Source organism: Mustelus asterias, chromosome 9, assembly GCF_964213995.1.
Source record: "Mustelus asterias chromosome 9, sMusAst1.hap1.1, whole genome shotgun sequence".
In the NCBI taxonomy this organism is placed as follows: Eukaryota; Metazoa; Chordata; class Chondrichthyes; order Carcharhiniformes; family Triakidae; genus Mustelus; species Mustelus asterias.
The window spans coordinates 36,458,913-36,476,748 of record NC_135809.1 but is presented as its reverse complement, the minus strand read 5'-3'; the positions used below and the strand labels follow the sequence as shown (position 1 = coordinate 36,476,748).

At 41.8% G+C, this 17,836-nt stretch overlaps 1 protein-coding gene across 1 annotated transcript in view; it reads left to right on the top strand.

The window, feature by feature from the left end:
- Nucleotides 1-17,027: 17,027 nt before the first annotated feature.
- LOC144499058 (sodium- and chloride-dependent GABA transporter 1-like) overlaps nucleotides 17,028-17,836 on the top strand; it is a 42,291-nt gene continuing 41,482 nt past the window's right edge. Inside the window, exon 1 of the mRNA XM_078221114.1 lies at nucleotides 17,028-17,037. Within this exon, the coding sequence (XP_078077240.1) occupies nucleotides 17,028-17,037 (10 nt within the window). The remainder of the gene's footprint in view (nucleotides 17,038-17,836) is intronic.

Here is a 17,836-nt window from a genome sequence, read left to right as displayed (position 1 = left end):
CGGAGTGTGGCGACTAGGGGATTTTTACAGTAACTTCATTGCAGTGTTAATGTAAGCCTACTTGTGATATGAATAAAATAAACTTTAAATTTTACTTACTGACTTAATTGCTTCTTTGCATACTTACTCTTAGAATTCTTACGTTTGTAACCACGGAAAGTAATTGCTGGATTCTCTTATATATTCCTTTTGAGATTTCTTTATCTTTGTATAATCACCTTATTGCATGCTTTCTTATTATAGTAATTTGTGTGTATTCTTAAAATTTAAATTGTCTCACCTAAACTTCTATATCAAAGGCTCAGTGAACCCAACTCCTATTTTGTTAATGGAGGGGGAATATTTACTGTGGAGTTAACTGAACCTGAATATTTGGGAATATGACAATCCCACAAAAATAAAGAAGGAAGAAGGTAAGTCTCCTGAGTAAGTTCCTTCCTTTGGCTAAGCGGCAGGTCAGATTCACTGGGGCGGTACGGTAGCGCAGTGGTTAGCACTGCTGCTTGACAGCTCCAGGGACTTGGGTTCGAATCCCGGCTCGGGTCGCTGTCTGTGTGGAGTTTGCACATTCTCCCCGTGTCTGCGTGGGTTTCCTCCAGGTGCTCCGGTTTCCTCCCACAGTCCAAAGATGTGCGGGCTAGGTTGATTGGCCATTCTAAATTGCCCCTTAGTGTCCCGGGATGCATAGGTTAGAGGGGTTAGTGGGTAAATGTGTAGGGATATGTGGATAGGGCCTGGGTGGGATTGTGGTTGGTGCAGACTCGATGGGCCGAATGGCCTCTTTCTGCACTGTAGGATTCTATGATCCAAAAATGAGCTCATGAGTTCAGCTTCGTCTGGCTGAAGTTGGAGGGAAATTAATTAGGAGATACATCTGATCCTGTAGCTCCAAAATAACAGGGCTAGGATTGTAAAAAGACCATAGGGATAAGTTTTAATGTAGAACTAGGAGGATCGCTTCTGCTGCTCCTGCCTCCATGCTCAACTAAGTACAAGATATTACGATGCCCTGAACCTTGCAGTGTACATTTGGACAGACTGAATGGGTGGGATTTTCTGGCCGCACTCACCCCAAAACCAGAAAATCCTGCCTGAGGTCAATGGACCTTTGCATGGTCCCCGCTCTCCACCCAACCCCCCCCCACCCCCCCCCCCCCCCACCCCACGCAACAATTCCCGTGGCGGGCGGAACGGGAAAATTTGCCCCAGTGTGCCGATGCTCCATTCCATACTGGATCATTCATGGCCTATTTTGTGCCCCAAAAAATGGGCATAGTGCAATTTAATTTCTAGACCCAAGGGGTAATCTTCAAGTGAAGTTGGGTTAAACTGGGGTGGGGTGTGTGTAGGGAGTGGCAGGGATGGTGCAAATTCGATCTGGGCTTGCAAACATAATTTAATCCCCATTTTAAAGTTATACATTCTGTTTCTATATTAATATCATAATTTGATTAAGTATCATTACATGAAATGGCAAAACTTGTGGGATTTGGCAAGTAGAGGAGGGTTAGTTGGGAAGTGGAAGCTCTTCTGCAATACAAATTGAAGGAACTGCAAGATACAAAACTGAGCAGCATCCCTGTAATAGCAATGTGACAAGCTGACGTTTTTGATTATACACGTGGGGCACAGGAATTTAAAATGGAAAAAATGTTTTAATACTTGTTTTAAAGATTAAAATGGAGCCTATTTGCTTCCTTAATATTTGCACTGGCGACAGCAGCAGCGTTCCTGGCTGACAGCCCAGTAATCTTTGATTATCACATTGGACCAGTCAAGTTCTTGGGATCAGGTGAACTTTTTACCCTGACACACATTGTGCATCATACATTCTTTTCTATGTGCTGTGTACTTTCTCTGCTACTCCTGCTGAGTGTTTGGTCCTCTATGTTATGCTCTTTGTGTCTTCCACCCTTTGCAGTTTGGTTTTTATTTTATGTTCTCGGCTATATGCTCTGTGCCTTGCGCTCTTTGCTGTGTGTTCTCCGGGCCTTCAGCAGTTTTCGTTGTGCACTTTATTTTGTTACTTGATTTTTTTTCCCCCCTGTATCCTAGGGCAGTGTTTGACCTGTTCAGTTGGACATGTAAGTAGAAGTGACATTGACTGATAGAACAATTTCAATAGAGTGTGCTGAAGAACAGCATGAATCGAAAAATACATCAGCAGCATGGGATTGCCAAGTGACAAGCAACTGTAAAAGTTCGAGCTTCTTTGATTTATCAATGAGGACATACTTACGTTAGGTTGAAGAAGACAGAACATACATTCATTTTGCATCTTTCATGTCCTCAAGATGTCTTAAAGCATTTTATAGTCAATGATTTTTAGATGTGAAGTCACAGAATCCCTACAGTGCAGAAGGAGGCCATTCAGCCCGTCGAGTCTGCACTGACTCTCTGGCATAGCATCCCATACAGGCCCTTTCTCGGTAACCCACAAATTTATCCCACTAATCCCCCTTACCTGCACATCTTGGGACACTAAGGGACAATTTAGCATGGCCAATCTGCCTAACCTGCGCATCATTGGTCTGTGGGAGGAAACCGGAGCACCCGGAGGAAACCCACGCAGACACGGGAAGAACGTACAAATTCCACATAGACAGTCACCCAAAGCCAGAATCGAACGTGGGTCCCTGGTGCTGTGAGGCAGCAGTGCTCGCAGTGGTGCTTCACTGCACCAGGGACCTGAGTTCAATTCCGGCTTTGGGTGACTGTGTGGAATTTGCACATTCTCCCCGTGTCTGTGCGAGTTTCCTCCCACACTACAAAGTTAATATTGTTATGTAGACATGCAGATGGGGCACGATCAGGTCCGACAAATGGAAATTAGAAAAATGACAGGTTGCTGTGTAGATTGAGTCCATTGAGTTCCTTGAATTTAGTCCGCCATTCAGTTAGATCATGGCTGATCTATATTTTAACTCAATCTATTGACCTTGGCTTTATAAGCATTAAAATTAGTGTCTACAGAAAATATATCAAGCTTTCCTTTGAAATAGAATCACAGGATATTTTATTTCCATCTCAAACCTAGATTTTAAATCTGAAAGATAGTGTTTTCAACAGTGCAGTATTCCATGAATAGTGAACTAAAGTATTGGCATAGATGGTGTGTTCAAATGGGAGAGCTGAATCGTGACCTTCCTACGTTAGAGGCAGGAGTATCACCAGAGTGCAATGAGCATGTCTCAATCACAGCTTCAACTACTACCCCACTTGTGGGCAGCACGATGGCACAGTGGTTAGCACTGCTGCCTCACAGCACCAGGGACCCGGGTTTGATTCCCGACTTGGGTCACTGTCTATGCAGATTCTGCACGTTGTCCCCGTGTCTGCATGGGTTTCCTCGCGCAGTCCAAAAGACGTGGTTAGGTGCATTCGCCATGCTAAGTTCTCCCTCAGTGTACCCAAACAGACACCGGGGTGTAGCAACTAGGGGATTTTCACAGTAGCTTCACTGCAATGTTAATGTAAGCCTACTTGTGACACAAATAAATAAACTTTAAACTTATGCCTAATACCCACCAAGTGATAAATCTTGGTGAGTTTTGCTGCATTAAGCTACTAATAATTGCATGTTGTTATAGCATACAACCAGTGAAATACAATCTCTGACTTTGTTTGGCCTCAACAGGCAGCCAATAACGTACCAGGGTGCTTGATTCTCCAAAGGCAATTTGGGGTAAAGAATTGAGGTTTTGCTGTCAGCGTTGTTTTGTTATTGAAGCATCCTTATTAAAGTTCCTTGGTGTAGAAGGATGAGGGGGGATCTCATTGAAACTTACAGAATAATGAAAGGCCTGAATAGAGTGGACCTTGGGAACATGTTTCCATTAGTAGGAGAGACTAAGATCTGAGGGCACAGCCTCAGAGTAAAGGGACGACCCTTTAGAACTGAGTTGAGGAGGAATTTCTTCAGCCAGAGGGTGGTGAATTTATGGAATTAATTGCTCCAGAAGGCTGTGGAGGCCAAATCATTGAGTGTACTTAAGACAGAGATAGATAGATTCGTGATTAGTAAAGGGATCAAAGGTTATGGGGGAAAAGCAGGAGAATGGCGTTGAGAAACGTATCAGCCAAGATTGAATGGTGGAACACACTCAATGGGCCGAATGGCCTAATTCTGCTCTCATATCTTAGAATCATAGAATCCTACAGTGCAGAAAGAGGCCATTCGGCCCATTGAGTCTGCACCAACCACAATCCCACCCAGGCCCTATCCACATATCCCTACATATTTACCCACTAACCCCTCTAACCTATGCATCCTGGGACACTAAGGGGCAATTTAGAATGGCCAATCAACCTAGCCCGCACATCTTTGGACTGATGGTCTTATGATCCCACTGAGATATCCCCTAACAGTCGGGAAATGAGTTGTCCTGAGTGTCTCAGAATCTTTTTCCTGATCTATGTTTACATGTGTAGTTTTGAACACAATGAAGAAGAATATGCAAAAGGAATGGTTGTGCATAATGCTTCACATTAATGCTTGGCAGGGTTCTGGGAGTGCCCCGTTTAGATTTGGAACATGGTAAGAATAATCTCTTTAAATCTCATGCATTTTGTTTTAGCTCATTCCCACTTTCATGTGGTCACATTGATTGTAGTTAAAACACCATTATCATAACAACATGGAGAAAAAAAGTTATTGATTCTCAAATCATGCAGAATTCTAACCAGGAGCACTCACTAATCTGATCAGACAAACAAATCAAAACTCATTAAATGCAACTCAAAATAGAATGAATTGGGTCAGGAGGAAGGAGTAAATTAGCAAGAGAAGAGGACAAACCACCCAATTAAAGGGTGGTTTTTCATTCACTTTTTCATTCATTCACTCTGTGATCAACTTGTTACATGGCAATCCATTATGAATACAAGATCACTTCAGCATCTCTCTTGCAAAGGTTATCAATGATTAAGAAAAGGTAAGATTTTATCATTTTATAATAGCACTTTTAGGAAATAAAAAGAAGCCTGGCGACAGCCATGTGAATGATATGAAATCAGTAGAGAAAACACTGGAAAATCTCAGCAGGTCTGGCAGCATCTGTAAGGAGAGACAGGAGCTGATTTTTCGAGTTCATATGACCCTTTGTCAAAGCTAAAAGGCATAGAAAGTGGGAGATATTAATCCTGGAAGAGGTATGAAAACAGTGTGGTTTAGAGCTTTAATATAAGGGTTAACTTTACTTTGGAAAGTTTTGTGCTCAAAATTGATAGTCACACTGAAGACTTACTGCTGGATCCAGTGTCGACATTGAATACTCCCAGCTCAGGTATAGCAACAGTTAGATGCACAGTAAAGCTCATTATATACTATCACAGTATACACTTCTAGGTCAGGTATAGCATGGATTGCATGTAGAAAGAAATTTGTGTTAATATGGTTTAAATTCCCTTAGAAGAGAGGCCATAGTGATCATCCTTATATCCTTTCTAGTGAATGTACTCGTGGATGTCGATCTGTGGAATTCTTGCCTCTGGTGTTGAACAATTGTTATTACAGTATGTTTTGATTTAATTGTCTACTGTGGCACAGTGGTTAGCACTGTTGCTTCACAGCGCCAGGGACCCAGGTTCGATTCCTGGCTTGGGTCACTGTCTGTGTGGAATTTGCATGTTCTCCCCATGTCTACGTGGGTTTCCTCCGGGTGCTCTGGTTTCCTCCCACATTCTGAAAGACGTGTTGGTTAGGTGCATTGACCTGAACAGGCGCCGGGCTGTGGTGACTAGGAGAATTTCACAGTAACTTCGTTGCAGTGTTAATGTAAGACTTACTTGTGACTAATAAATAAACTTTACTTTGGTTTGAAATGTCACTAACTTAACAGTTATTGATAGTAATGTATGCCATCTTTACAATCTGGGTTTTTCTCCAATATTTGACTTTGAATTGGGAGCTAAGTGTAAGTTCTGTTTAGCAATCTGAGTCCACTATGAACTGGCTCTTGCATCCTTCTTCATGTTGTGTAAGGGTTGCATTTTCCAGGTTTAAGTGTTAACCTCCAATCACTCACAACAAAAACGGAAAATGCTGGAGAAACTCAGCAGGTCTGACAACATCTGTGGAGAGAGAATAGAGCTAATGTTTCGATGTCTGGATGACCCTTCCTCAGAGCGCTCTGATGAAGACTCATCCAGACTCGAAACATTGTCTTTATTCTCTCTCCACAGATGCTGTCAGACCTGCTGAGTTTCTCCAGCATTTTCTGCTTTGGTTTCAGATTCCAGCATCTGCAGTATTTTGCCTCCAATCATTCAGTGGTCAATGTGTGGGGTACCCACCAAATTCTTGCATCACTTTTGAAGGTAAAAAAATAACATGTTATCAAACTAAAACTATAGGCTAAAACTGATTTTTGGAAAGGTTCTCGTGGATTGGAAAAGTGCTAATGTCAATTCAGGAAAGGAGGGAGATGGAAAGCAGGAACCTACAGACCTGTTAGTCTAACATCTGTCAGAGGGAAAATACTCATATCCACTATTAAGGAAGCAGTAGCAGGATATTTTGTAATGGTTTTCTAAATCGGGCAGAGTTAACCTTGTTTTGTGAAAGGTAAATGTTGTTAACTAAATTATTAGAGGAAGTAACATGAAAGGAGGATAAAGAGGAACATGTAAATGTGGTATTCTTGGATTTCCAAAAGGCATTTGGCAAGGTGCCACATCAAAGATTACTACAGAACTCATGGTGAAGGGAATAACAAATTAACATGGACAGAGGGTTGGTTAGCTCACAGGGAGCAGAGAGTAGGGATAAATGGGTCATTTTGGGGTTGACAGGCTGAGTGTCACAATGGTCAGTGTTGGGGCCTCATTTATTTACTATTTTCTACTTCTGTCAATGAGTTGGATAAAGGGACCTAATATGGTGGCATAAAGGTAGATAGGAAATAGAGTTGTAAAAAGAACATTTAAACTCCATAGAGGGATTTCAAAAGGTTTAGTGAGTGGACAAAGACTTGGCAGATGGAGTATAATGTGAAGTTGTCCAGTTTGGCAAGAAGAATAGAATAATAACTATGATTTATTAGCAAATAATATGCTAATAAAAAGCAGCACATTGTTTGAGTGGAGAGAGACTGTAGAACTCTTCTGTACAAAGAGATTTGGGTTCCCTGGTACACGAGCTACAAGAAGTTGGTATGCAACTGCAGCAAGTAATTAGGAAGGCAAATGGAATATTGGCAAGTATCACAGTATCGCAGAATTGTTATGGTGCAGAAAGAGACCATTTGGTCCATCATGTCTACATTGGCTGTCTAAATTAACAATTCACCTAGTGCTATTCCCACACCTTCTCCCTGTAACCCTGCACATTCTTCCTTTTCAGATAACAGTCTAATTCTCTTTTGAATGCTTTGATTGATTCCACTTCCACCGCACTCTCAGGCAGTGCTTTCCAGACCCCAGCCATTCATTGTATGAAAAAGTTTACTTTCATGTCATTTTTATTCTTTTGCCAATTACTCCAAATCTGTGCCCTTTCAATCTTGATCCTTTCATGAGTGGGGGAATAGTGTCTCGCTATCTACTCTGTCCAGGTCCCTCATGATTTTGAGTACCTCTATCAAATCTCCTCTCAGCCTTCTCTTCTCCAAGGAAAATAGTACCAATTTCTCCAACCTAGCTTGATAACTGCAGGTTCTCATCCCTGAGACCATTCTCATGAATCTTTTCTGCACTCTCTCCAATGCCTTCATACCTTTCCTAAAGTGCATGGCCCCAGGACTGGATGCAATACTCCACCCGAGGCCAAACTAGTGACTTACACAAGTTAACCTAACCTCCATGCTCTTGTACTACTCTCTGCCCCTATTAATAAAGCCTAGGATGCTCTATGTTTTATTAATTGTGCTCTCAACTTGCCTTCAATGCACATGTATACTCAGGTCCCTCTGCTCCTGCACACCCTTTAAAATGATGTTCCTTATTTTATACCATGTCTCCATATTCTTCTCACCAAAATGAATCACTTCACATTTCTCCACATTGAACTTCAGCCGCCATCTGGCTGCCCATTCCACCACCATGTCTTTTTGAATTTCTACACTCTCCTCAGAGTTCAAAATGATTTCAAGTTTTGAAACATCTGCAAATTTTGAAATTGTGCTCTGTAGAACATTAATATATATCAGGAAAAGCAAGGATCTCAACACTGACCCCGGGGAACTCCACTGCAAAACCTCCTCCAGCCTGAAGAACATCCATTAACCATTACTCTCTGTTTCCTGTCACTCAGCTAATTTTGTGTTCGTGTTGCTACTGTCCCTTTTATTCCATGAATATAACTATGCTCACAATCGAGTGGCACTGTATCAAATGTCTTTTGGAAGTCCATATACACCTCACCACCAGCATTGCACTCATCCATCCTCTCTATTACCTCTTTAAAAACTCCAGCAAGTTAAACATGATTTTTCCCTTAAGAAATCCATGTTGGCTTTCCTTAATTAACTCACATTTGTCCATATAGCTATTAATTTTGCCCTGAATTATTGTTTCTAGAAGATTCTCCATCACCAAAAGTTAAATTGACTGGCCTATAGTTGCTCAGCGTATCTTTACAGCCTTTTTGAATAGGGGTGTAACCCCTTCCATTCTCCAGTCTTCTGGAACCACCCCAGAGTCTAAGAAAGACTGAAAAATGATGTCCAAAAACTCCACAATTTCCATTCTTACTTCCTTCAGTATCCTTGGATGCATCTCACCTGGCTTTGGTGCTTTATTAACTTTAAGCACGGCCTATCAATTTTAAATCATTCTAGTGTATTAATCACCTCCTTCTTCACCATGGCCTACATAGCATATCTTTCCGTGGTAAAGATAGATGGAAAGTAATAATTTAATGCCTCAGCTCTGCCCCTTGCCTTCATGCGTAAATTCTGCCTTTTGGTCCCTAATCTGCTCTGCTCATCTTTTTGCCCCCCTCCCCCTACCTTTTTACTATAGATTGGGAAATTTGCAGATGACACAAAAATTGGCCAATTGATAGTGAAGAGGATAGCTGGGGATTCCAGAATTATATCAATAGTTTGGGCGGAAAAGTGGTATTTGGAATTCAACCTGGAGAAGTGTGAGGCTATGCATTTTGAGAGAACAAACAAAGCAAGGAGATGCTCAATAAAGGGGTGATATTGAGAGGGAATAAGCAAGTGAGAAACCTTGGCATGCATGTCCACAGGTCCCTGGCTGGTGGATATGGTGGTAAAGAATGCATATGGAATGCTTTCCTTTATTGGACGAGGTATAGAATACCAAAGCGGTGATGTAATGATAGAACTGTATAAAACACTGGTTAGGCCACAGCTGGAGTTTTGCGTACAGTTCTGGTCACCACATTACAGGAAGGACATAATTGTTCTGCAGTGAGTGTAGAAGAGATTTACAGGAATGTTGCCAGGACTTGAAAATTGCAGGTATGAGGGAAGATTGGATAGACTAGCGTTGTTTTCCTTAGAACAGAGGAGGCTGCGAGGTGACGGGATTGAGGTGTGCAAAATTATGAGGGCCCTAGATAGAGTAGTAGAGTAGGCAGGAAAGATTTGTTTCCCTTAGTGGAGAGGTCAATTACAAGGGGGCACAATTTTGAGGTGATTCGTAGAAGGATTAGAGGGACTATTAGAAAACATTTCTTCATGCAGAGCATGATAGCTACCTGGAATTTTCTGCCTGATTAGTAATTGAGGCAGATACCTTGAACTCATTTAAAAGATATCTGAGTCTTCACTTGATGTGTTGTAACCTGTGAGACTGCAGACTGCAAGCTCAAAGGTGGGGTTAGAATGGGCTGCTGGCCTTTTTTCAGCTGGCGCTGCACTATAACTTTTCAATGGTTCGATGATAAATATTCTTATTCCAGATTGTTCTTTGTCCTTTTCCACTGTCAATTTAAACATTATAATACAATGATCACTGTTGCCTACACGTTCTCCTGCAAAAGGAGGGAAAAGTGTTGCAGTGGGTTAGACCACATCTGGAGTACTATGTACAGTTTTGGTATCCTTACTTAAGACTGGATATAGTTGCATTACAAGCAGTTCAGAGAAGATTCACTTGACTGATTCCTGGGATGAAGGGTTTATCTTATGAGGAAAGGTTGAGAAGGTTGGGTCGATACCCATTGAAGTTTTGAAGAATGAGATGTGATCTTATTGAAACATATAAGTTCCTGAGGGGACTTGACAAGGTAGATGCTGAGAGGATGTTTCCCACTGTTTAAAACTTAGTTGTCTCCCATTTAAGACTGAGATAAGGAGACTTTTCCTCTCAGGGGATTGTTAATCTGTGGAATTCTCTTTCCCAGAGAGCAGTGAAGGCAAAGTCATTGAATATATTCAAGGCTGAGTTACAGAGTTTTTGATCAGCGAGGGATTCAAGGGTTATGGGAACAGACAAGAAAGTGGAGTTCATAGAATCCTACAGCACAGAAAGAGGCCATTCGGCCCATCGAGTCTGCACCAACCACAATCTCACCCAGGCCCTATCCCCATAACCCTACATATTTACCCACTAATCCCTCTAACCTATGCATCCCGGGACACTAAGGGGCAATTTAGAATGGCCAATCAATCTAGCCCGCACATCTTTGGACTGTGGGAGGAAACCGGAGCACCCGGAGGAAACCCACGCAGACACAGGGAGAATGTGCAAACCCCACACAGACAGTGACCCGAGCCAGGATTCGAACCCAGGTCCCTGGAGCTGTGGAGCAGCAGTGCTAACCACTGTGCTACCGTGCCGCCCCAGTTCAGGCCAGAATCAGATAGATCACAATCTTATCAGACTTGAGGGCCAAATGGCCTATTCCTTCTCCTAATTCTTGTGCGCTTGTGTTTTTGAAATCACTGGAAGTTATTTGAATGTTAAATAATACACCAACGCATAAAGATACACCGAGAGCAGGATTTCCCACACTCCCCACCCCATGGCATGTTGTGCAGAGGTGGCCTGCCATTGGCCAGCAGTGAGATCTTCCAGTCCTGCAGCTGTCAAGGGGTTTTCCCATTGTTTCCACCCTTTGCCACCGGGGAATGTGCAGCAGGGCTTGCTGTCGGTAGGACCAGAAGATCGATCATGCTGATAGGGACGTCTGGAAAACTGCAACCCAAGTTACTAATGACATCAATTCACAAGTTCCGATTGTTTCTTTTCAGAAACCTCTCAAAACTAATCTTAAGTGATAAGATGGGTGGCACGGTGTCACAGTGGTTCGCACTGTTGTCTCACAGTGACAGGGAACCAGGTTCAATTCCGTCCTTGGGCGACTGTCTGTGTGGAGTTTGCATGTTCTCTCCGTGTCTGTGTGGGTTTCCTCTGGGTGGTCTGGTTTCCTCCTACAGTCCAAAGAAGTGCGGGTTAGGTGGATTGGCCAGGCTAAAATAAATTGCCCCTTCGTGTCAGGGGGATTAGCAGGGTGAATATGTACGGTTACGGGAAAAGGGCCTGAGTGCGATTGTTGTCAGCGCAGGCTCGAATGGCTGAATGGCCTCCTTCAGTACTGTAGGGATTCCAAGTGTGGGAGCAATTACTCATGGAGCTTCTATTTGTCGTATTAGTTGTTAAGGTGAGATGAGACTGTAATGTGGCCCTTGAATTTCATGGCAAATTTGCCTTTGATGTAAAAGCAAACCCTTTGAAGATAGTCTGCAGCAAATGCGCATCATAGCAAGCCAGCGGATGAGACACATCTGAGTACTATTTGCGTCTTCCCAGTTATGCTGGATTTCAGTAGAAGGGAGAATGACAATTATGTTGACTGATGGCAGTGACATTTGCTTTAAGATCAAAAGGAATTCACCAACTGTGAGTTATGAACGTACGGATATACGAGCAATGAGAGACAGGAAAAGATGCTCCGGTCCACCCAAATGTCCCACAGTGTTCTGATACTTCATATATTACTAATGTACACTTTCCACCCCACCCAAAACCATCCTGGGAAAGGCAATGAGAAATAAAGCAAAACCAATTTGGGGGAATAAACATGTGGGAAATTCTTCTCTAACTTCCTGAGCAATCAAAACTGTTCAGGACATTACTCTGGTGCTGATAATTCTATGCAGTACCTATCTCTCCAGAAACAAGTCTGACTTGAAGGAATTCAGTAAAATTGTCCTCCATTACAGGAGCCAGCAGTCTGCTCTGTAGGTCCTCTATTCCCTAGTTGGATGCATGAACTGGCAATATAGCCATAAAACAGCACCAGGGACCTGGGTTCAATTCCCGACTTTGGTCACTGTTTCCCTGTGTCTGCATGGGTTTTCTTCAGGTGCTCCGGTTTCCTCCCATAATTTGAAAGACATGTTGGTTAGGTGCATTGGCCATGCTAAACTCTCCCTCAGTGTAGCCGAACAGGCGCCGGAGTGTGACAACTGGGGGCTTTTCACAGTAGCTTCATTGCAGTGTTAATGTAAGCCTACTTGTGGCACCAATAAATAAATAGATAGATAAATAAATACAAAGAAATTCTCAAGCCCCTTAGGCATGCCACCATATATCAAGGAATCTTATATGAGAACCTATTATAAAATCAGAAATTCTGGCTAATTACTCGTTCCTTCAGTTTTTCATGTCGGTTTCTGTTTTTTTTATTATTCAGAGTATTGCTGATGGTGGGGGATGAGACAGGAAGCAGAGGCAAGCAGGTTTGAGACTGGGGAGAAATTAATAATATGCAGATCATATCTCAAAAGAGGACTTGTTTGACAGACTGAACTGGACAGGTTGTAAGGCCATTTTTACAGGTCGGTGCTTGTATTTTCTAAACTGACTGGAAGGAGTACTTACACTGACTGAATGAGGGCACAGTGGAAGACACTGGGGACAAGACTCAACTCACTCAAAACCCACAAAGTTAAAATCGGGTCTGAGGTTCATGTTGTGTCGGTTACCGATCTAGCTTACTCACACTGTTAGCCTGAGCAACTCCATGGATTAACAACTGTATTTGTTACTGATGCTAATCCAGCTCCCTCATGCTATCACTTCTATCTCCGCTACCGTTAAGGTTGTCAAGTTTTACTAAAGCCTGTGGTAGTGCAGAAGTCCCAATGCTGTTGAATTGTCTGACTTGTTGCACCAGCTTTGAAATCTCTTCGTGTCAGTTTTCCTCCAGACCAGTTATTTTTTGACACTTCCTTTGAGGAAAGCATTTGTTAGAACCTGGCAAGATTGGGTTTCACCCATCCTGCTGTGAGGCTGAAATGTTAACAATATATCTTATATCTTAGCTTATTTGAGAAAATGTTTCTTCTTGCCTTGCCCCTGCTAACCACACCCTCCCCCCCCCTCCCCCCCACCACTAAATGTAAACAAAGCTGAAACAACATTCGTATAAACTTTTTCCTTTGTTTTGCACTTGCAGTGTGAAGTGAAATCTTCAGGACCAAACATTTGATTCTGACCAAGAACTGTGATTAAGTTGTGCTGAGGGTTCATAAGCCTTAAACTATTTCATGTGAAGTGGATGTGAGCGTGCAGTGATGGGGGAGACAGAACAAGCTTTGCTGGAGGTCAACTTTTCCCCGAACCTGAGGGAGACACGGCCGGAAGAAATGGTAGAGGCGTCAGAGAGTCAGGCTGGTAAAAGTGAAACCTTACCAAACAGAGGAAACTGGCAGGGAAAATTTGACTTCTTGCTGTCTTGTGTGGGATATGCCATTGGACTTGGAAATGTCTGGAGGTTCCCTTACCTCTGTGGAAAAAATGGTGGAGGTAGGACACACTACTGAACATTATTGCACATTCAAGGAGGACAATTACCAATGCATATGAAATGTTATAATGTTATTTTGAGAGCACATTCATGAAGAATGTGCCGTTGGAGTGTCATTCGTATAAAGCTCCACCCAGCTGACCTTTCAGTCTTCGCCCCTCACCCCCATTGAAGCTCACATTTTTCACCCACTCCTATGCTGGTATTCTCACTCCTCTCATCCAATTACTGCTGGAAACGTTCACCTCAGTACCCTGTTTCACATGGGCACTCTTGTCCCTTCAACCCCACCTCAGTTCATGCCATCCCTCATTTAAAATACTCCAGTCCTGTCCTCACATTAATCTGCCTCTTAAATTTGTGCATGACCCCTTCTCCTTCCCTCTTCAATTAAAGCAGGCACTCCTTATCTTGCTCCCTGAAATGATATTGCAAAATACCTCCCCCAAACATTTACACTGGCAGTGGCCTCCCCCTTGTTTACAAATGGCTCAATGCAACCTCCCCTCCCTCAGATCATGCTGCCAACCTTCACTCTTCTTCCACTTCTCACTCCTGCATTGACCAAATGAGGACACAATGGAAGACACCAGGGACAAGATTTCAACTCACTCAAAACCTACAGATTTAAACTGCTCCTGCAGTTAACCCCATCTTTCCCCTCAGTTAGCCGCTTTATGCAACATACGTCTTTCCTCTCCTCCAGCGCCTCAAGCTTGTGTTCTTATCCATGGCCACTCTTTACTTGCTGGCACTTTCCCTCCTCTTCTCCCTCAGAGCACAGTGGTGATGTCCTTCCCCTCTCACACTGAAATCATGGAGCGTGACTCTACGATACAGAAAATTCAAGCACACCTGAATCTGGATGGGTGTAATGTGTTGTCTGACCATGGGAGGGCAGGAAATGTGGCTCCAGTCTATTCATTTTGGTTAGAAATAAAAATGTTTAGAAGAACCACTTTATCAAAAGAAATCACTGATGAGATTGATTGAGAGTAGAGAGTCCGATTTCTTTGGGATTGGTGCAAATCAATGTATCAGTATGATTGAGCCAGTTATATTTGATTATAACTAACATCTGAACCAATTGTTATGACTGGGTGAGGATGCGTGAACTGGCTCTCCTTTATTCAACTCACTTAGTTGGTTGCAACAAAGGTTTTTGTAAATTCATTTTTCCCATAGATGCTCTTTCCAATCCTTTTAATAAGGGTCCAATCAAACCAAGTTTTCTTGAGTGAAAGAAAATAGCAATTTTATTAGTTTTTCAACCTGAGAAAAAATAATAAAAGATGCAATGGCACATACACACAAATTTCAGAATGTAATAAGTCCTTGGAGGCAGAAGTCCCTTCACCAAAATCCATTAATTTATTAGTCTGACAACTACATACAGAGTGCTTTTAGTTAGCAGTTTACACTTGGAGTCCCAGAGGAACTGACACTGCTGGTTAAGTACAAAGCAAGAGGCTCCCTGATTGACCCATCAATTTGGCCCTTAATCAGGGAGCTCATATTCTAACAGGCCAACCTCAATTGCCTGATTAAAGTCAATACACAGAAGTAGGAAAAGGTAGAGTCCAAATAAAAGTTAAAAATTATATCATTTTCTTATCCTTGAGGCATAGATTATTGAACATTGTGGTGTTTGAAATTAGCTGGCTTCCTTTAAAATCTTGGAGTTGAATTTAAGTTGAGGTAACTGCACCTTTCTGCAGACAATCTTAGCTTCAGCGAGAGAGAGATTCCTTCCTGCTCCTTTCAGCAGTGATTCCAAATGAGTTTTCTCTCTGCATCTGGTTTAGAAAAAACAGTTCCTAATCATCCTGTCTGTGTACTCCATAAAGGAATTCGATTAACATGCCTTGCAATCACTGTTGTCGAACACATAATCACATCTTTGATCTTTGATTTCAGAAACTTTTGACACATTTCATGATAATAGAAACAATTGGGAGATGCGGTTATTTCAACCTCCACTGGGGGTTTTGGGTGTGTCTGGCTGGTTAGCAGTTCCCAATGTCTTGGCAGAATTATTGTTGATGGAAGTCAAGCACTTTGCATTTTAATGCCCTCATTTCAAGAGTCCCTGTTTTGAAGTGGACTTTGACATCTCTCAGGTATGAGATTCCATACAACATGTCAGGGAAGGTCTACAGTGCAATCCATAAATTAACTTTCCAGAAAAGTTATCAACTTACAAGAACCAGACATCAGACGACTGGTGGTAGCCATCTTCAGTCATGCCTGTTGTTGTACTTCTTTTGAAAAAAACGTTCTCTTTAAACAGATATGTTTCTGGCTAGCTGCTGAAACTATCGGTATTTCTCAGTCAGACACATTTTCCATCAACGTGACACAATGTAAAAGCATGACATATCTGCAACAAATAGTTTTAATGTATAGATTTATGGTGAGACAGCATTATCCACTCGTATATAAATATAAACTAGACAATTTCTTGTAAAGTGGCGTAGAGATAAAGGGTGAAAGTTCATGCCTAGGGGGTACTCTGGTCTTGCTGCAGTGAACTGAGAGTTGGCTGAGTGCCAAAAAATCCATCCTCGCTTGCAGTGGTGACAGGGTGTGAACAGCTGGAAAATTCTTGCCAAAACGTTTATTAAAAACCTCAGCAGCTGATGCATCTAACTGGATTGAGTTGCATTAAGTTAATCTTTCTCTACACCCTAGCTATGACAGTAACACTACATTCTGCACTCTCTCGTTTCCTTCTCTATGAATGGTATGCTTTGCCTGTATAAGCACAAGAAACAATACTTTTCACTGTATACTAATACATGTGACAATAATAAATCAAATCAAACCAAATTGGGTTGTTCATAAATTGAGTCGTGGGCTAATGGAGAAATCCACTTTTGAATATAGTCAAAAGTTTGGTTTGGTCTTGAAATTTCAAAGTTACAACTGCTTCAACATATTTAATGATATTTTATGCTTGTGTGGAAGTGTATGTGGCTTGCAAATGTAATTTTTGTCTGCTAAGCATGTGACCCATGTTACAATCAGATGCTGACTAGATGGAAAGCAAATTAGAATCTAACTATCTCAAATCATATGTTCATATAGATACAAATAATTTTATTATATAGATAGACACATATTTCTAAAATTCAGTACCTATTTTATTGTGAGTAACCTTTCGATATGTTATATTTCAGGTGCCTTCCTGATCCCATATTTTCTGACACTGGTATTTGCTGGCATTCCTTTGTTCCTCCTGGAAACAGCCCTTGGTCAGTACACATCCATTGGAGGCCTTGGTGTATGGAAGCTAGCTCCTATGTTTAAGGGTTTGTATATTTGGCTCTGAAATTTTGAACTTGCATTAAAAAATCGGTCAAAAATTATCACATGGATTGTAATTTTCTTCCAAATGTTTGGAACAATTATTTTAGAGTTATTTTTGTTGCGTTATAAAATCGGTAGCGTTAGTAATGTAGTGAAATAAGGAATAAGTTTAGAAGGAACACTGTAGCAATGCTCAGAAAGTTAGGCGGAGGGTCTGGCTGAGATGCTGTCCTTTCACCTTTGAGGTCCATAAATCAGGCTTATTTTGGACTGATACAATGGAACCCTCTGTCCACAATCCGTAAGTTTATGACCGAATGTTGTTCAAGTCCTCAAACATGGTCAGGCACTTTAACACAAAAATGTACTTGGAAAATTGCCAGCTCACCGCAGTCTCAGTATACCACATGCAAGTTTCTCAAAATCTAGCCAATTATGTAAAATGACTTTGGGACAGCTGGAACCAAGAATGAGGAATACAATAATTTGGTAGAGTTTCTCACTCTCAGGACACATAGATAACTGATTCTGAAAAATGGAAATGTCATACCGGAGCAGCAGAGGAGTTCTTCTGAGATTGGTGATTTTGTACATAGGCAGATCATTGCGAAGGACATTTACTTTTGTGTCTAATCAGTGCAACATATGACATCTGCCAAATTTAAGCTACTGATTTAACCTATTTATATCCATCTGTAGACTCTTTGTATGCTCCTCACAACTTGCTTTCCTATCTATCTTCATACTGTCAGCAAATTGGTTGCAATAGTCAGTCTCTTCATCTAAGTTATGAATGTAGCT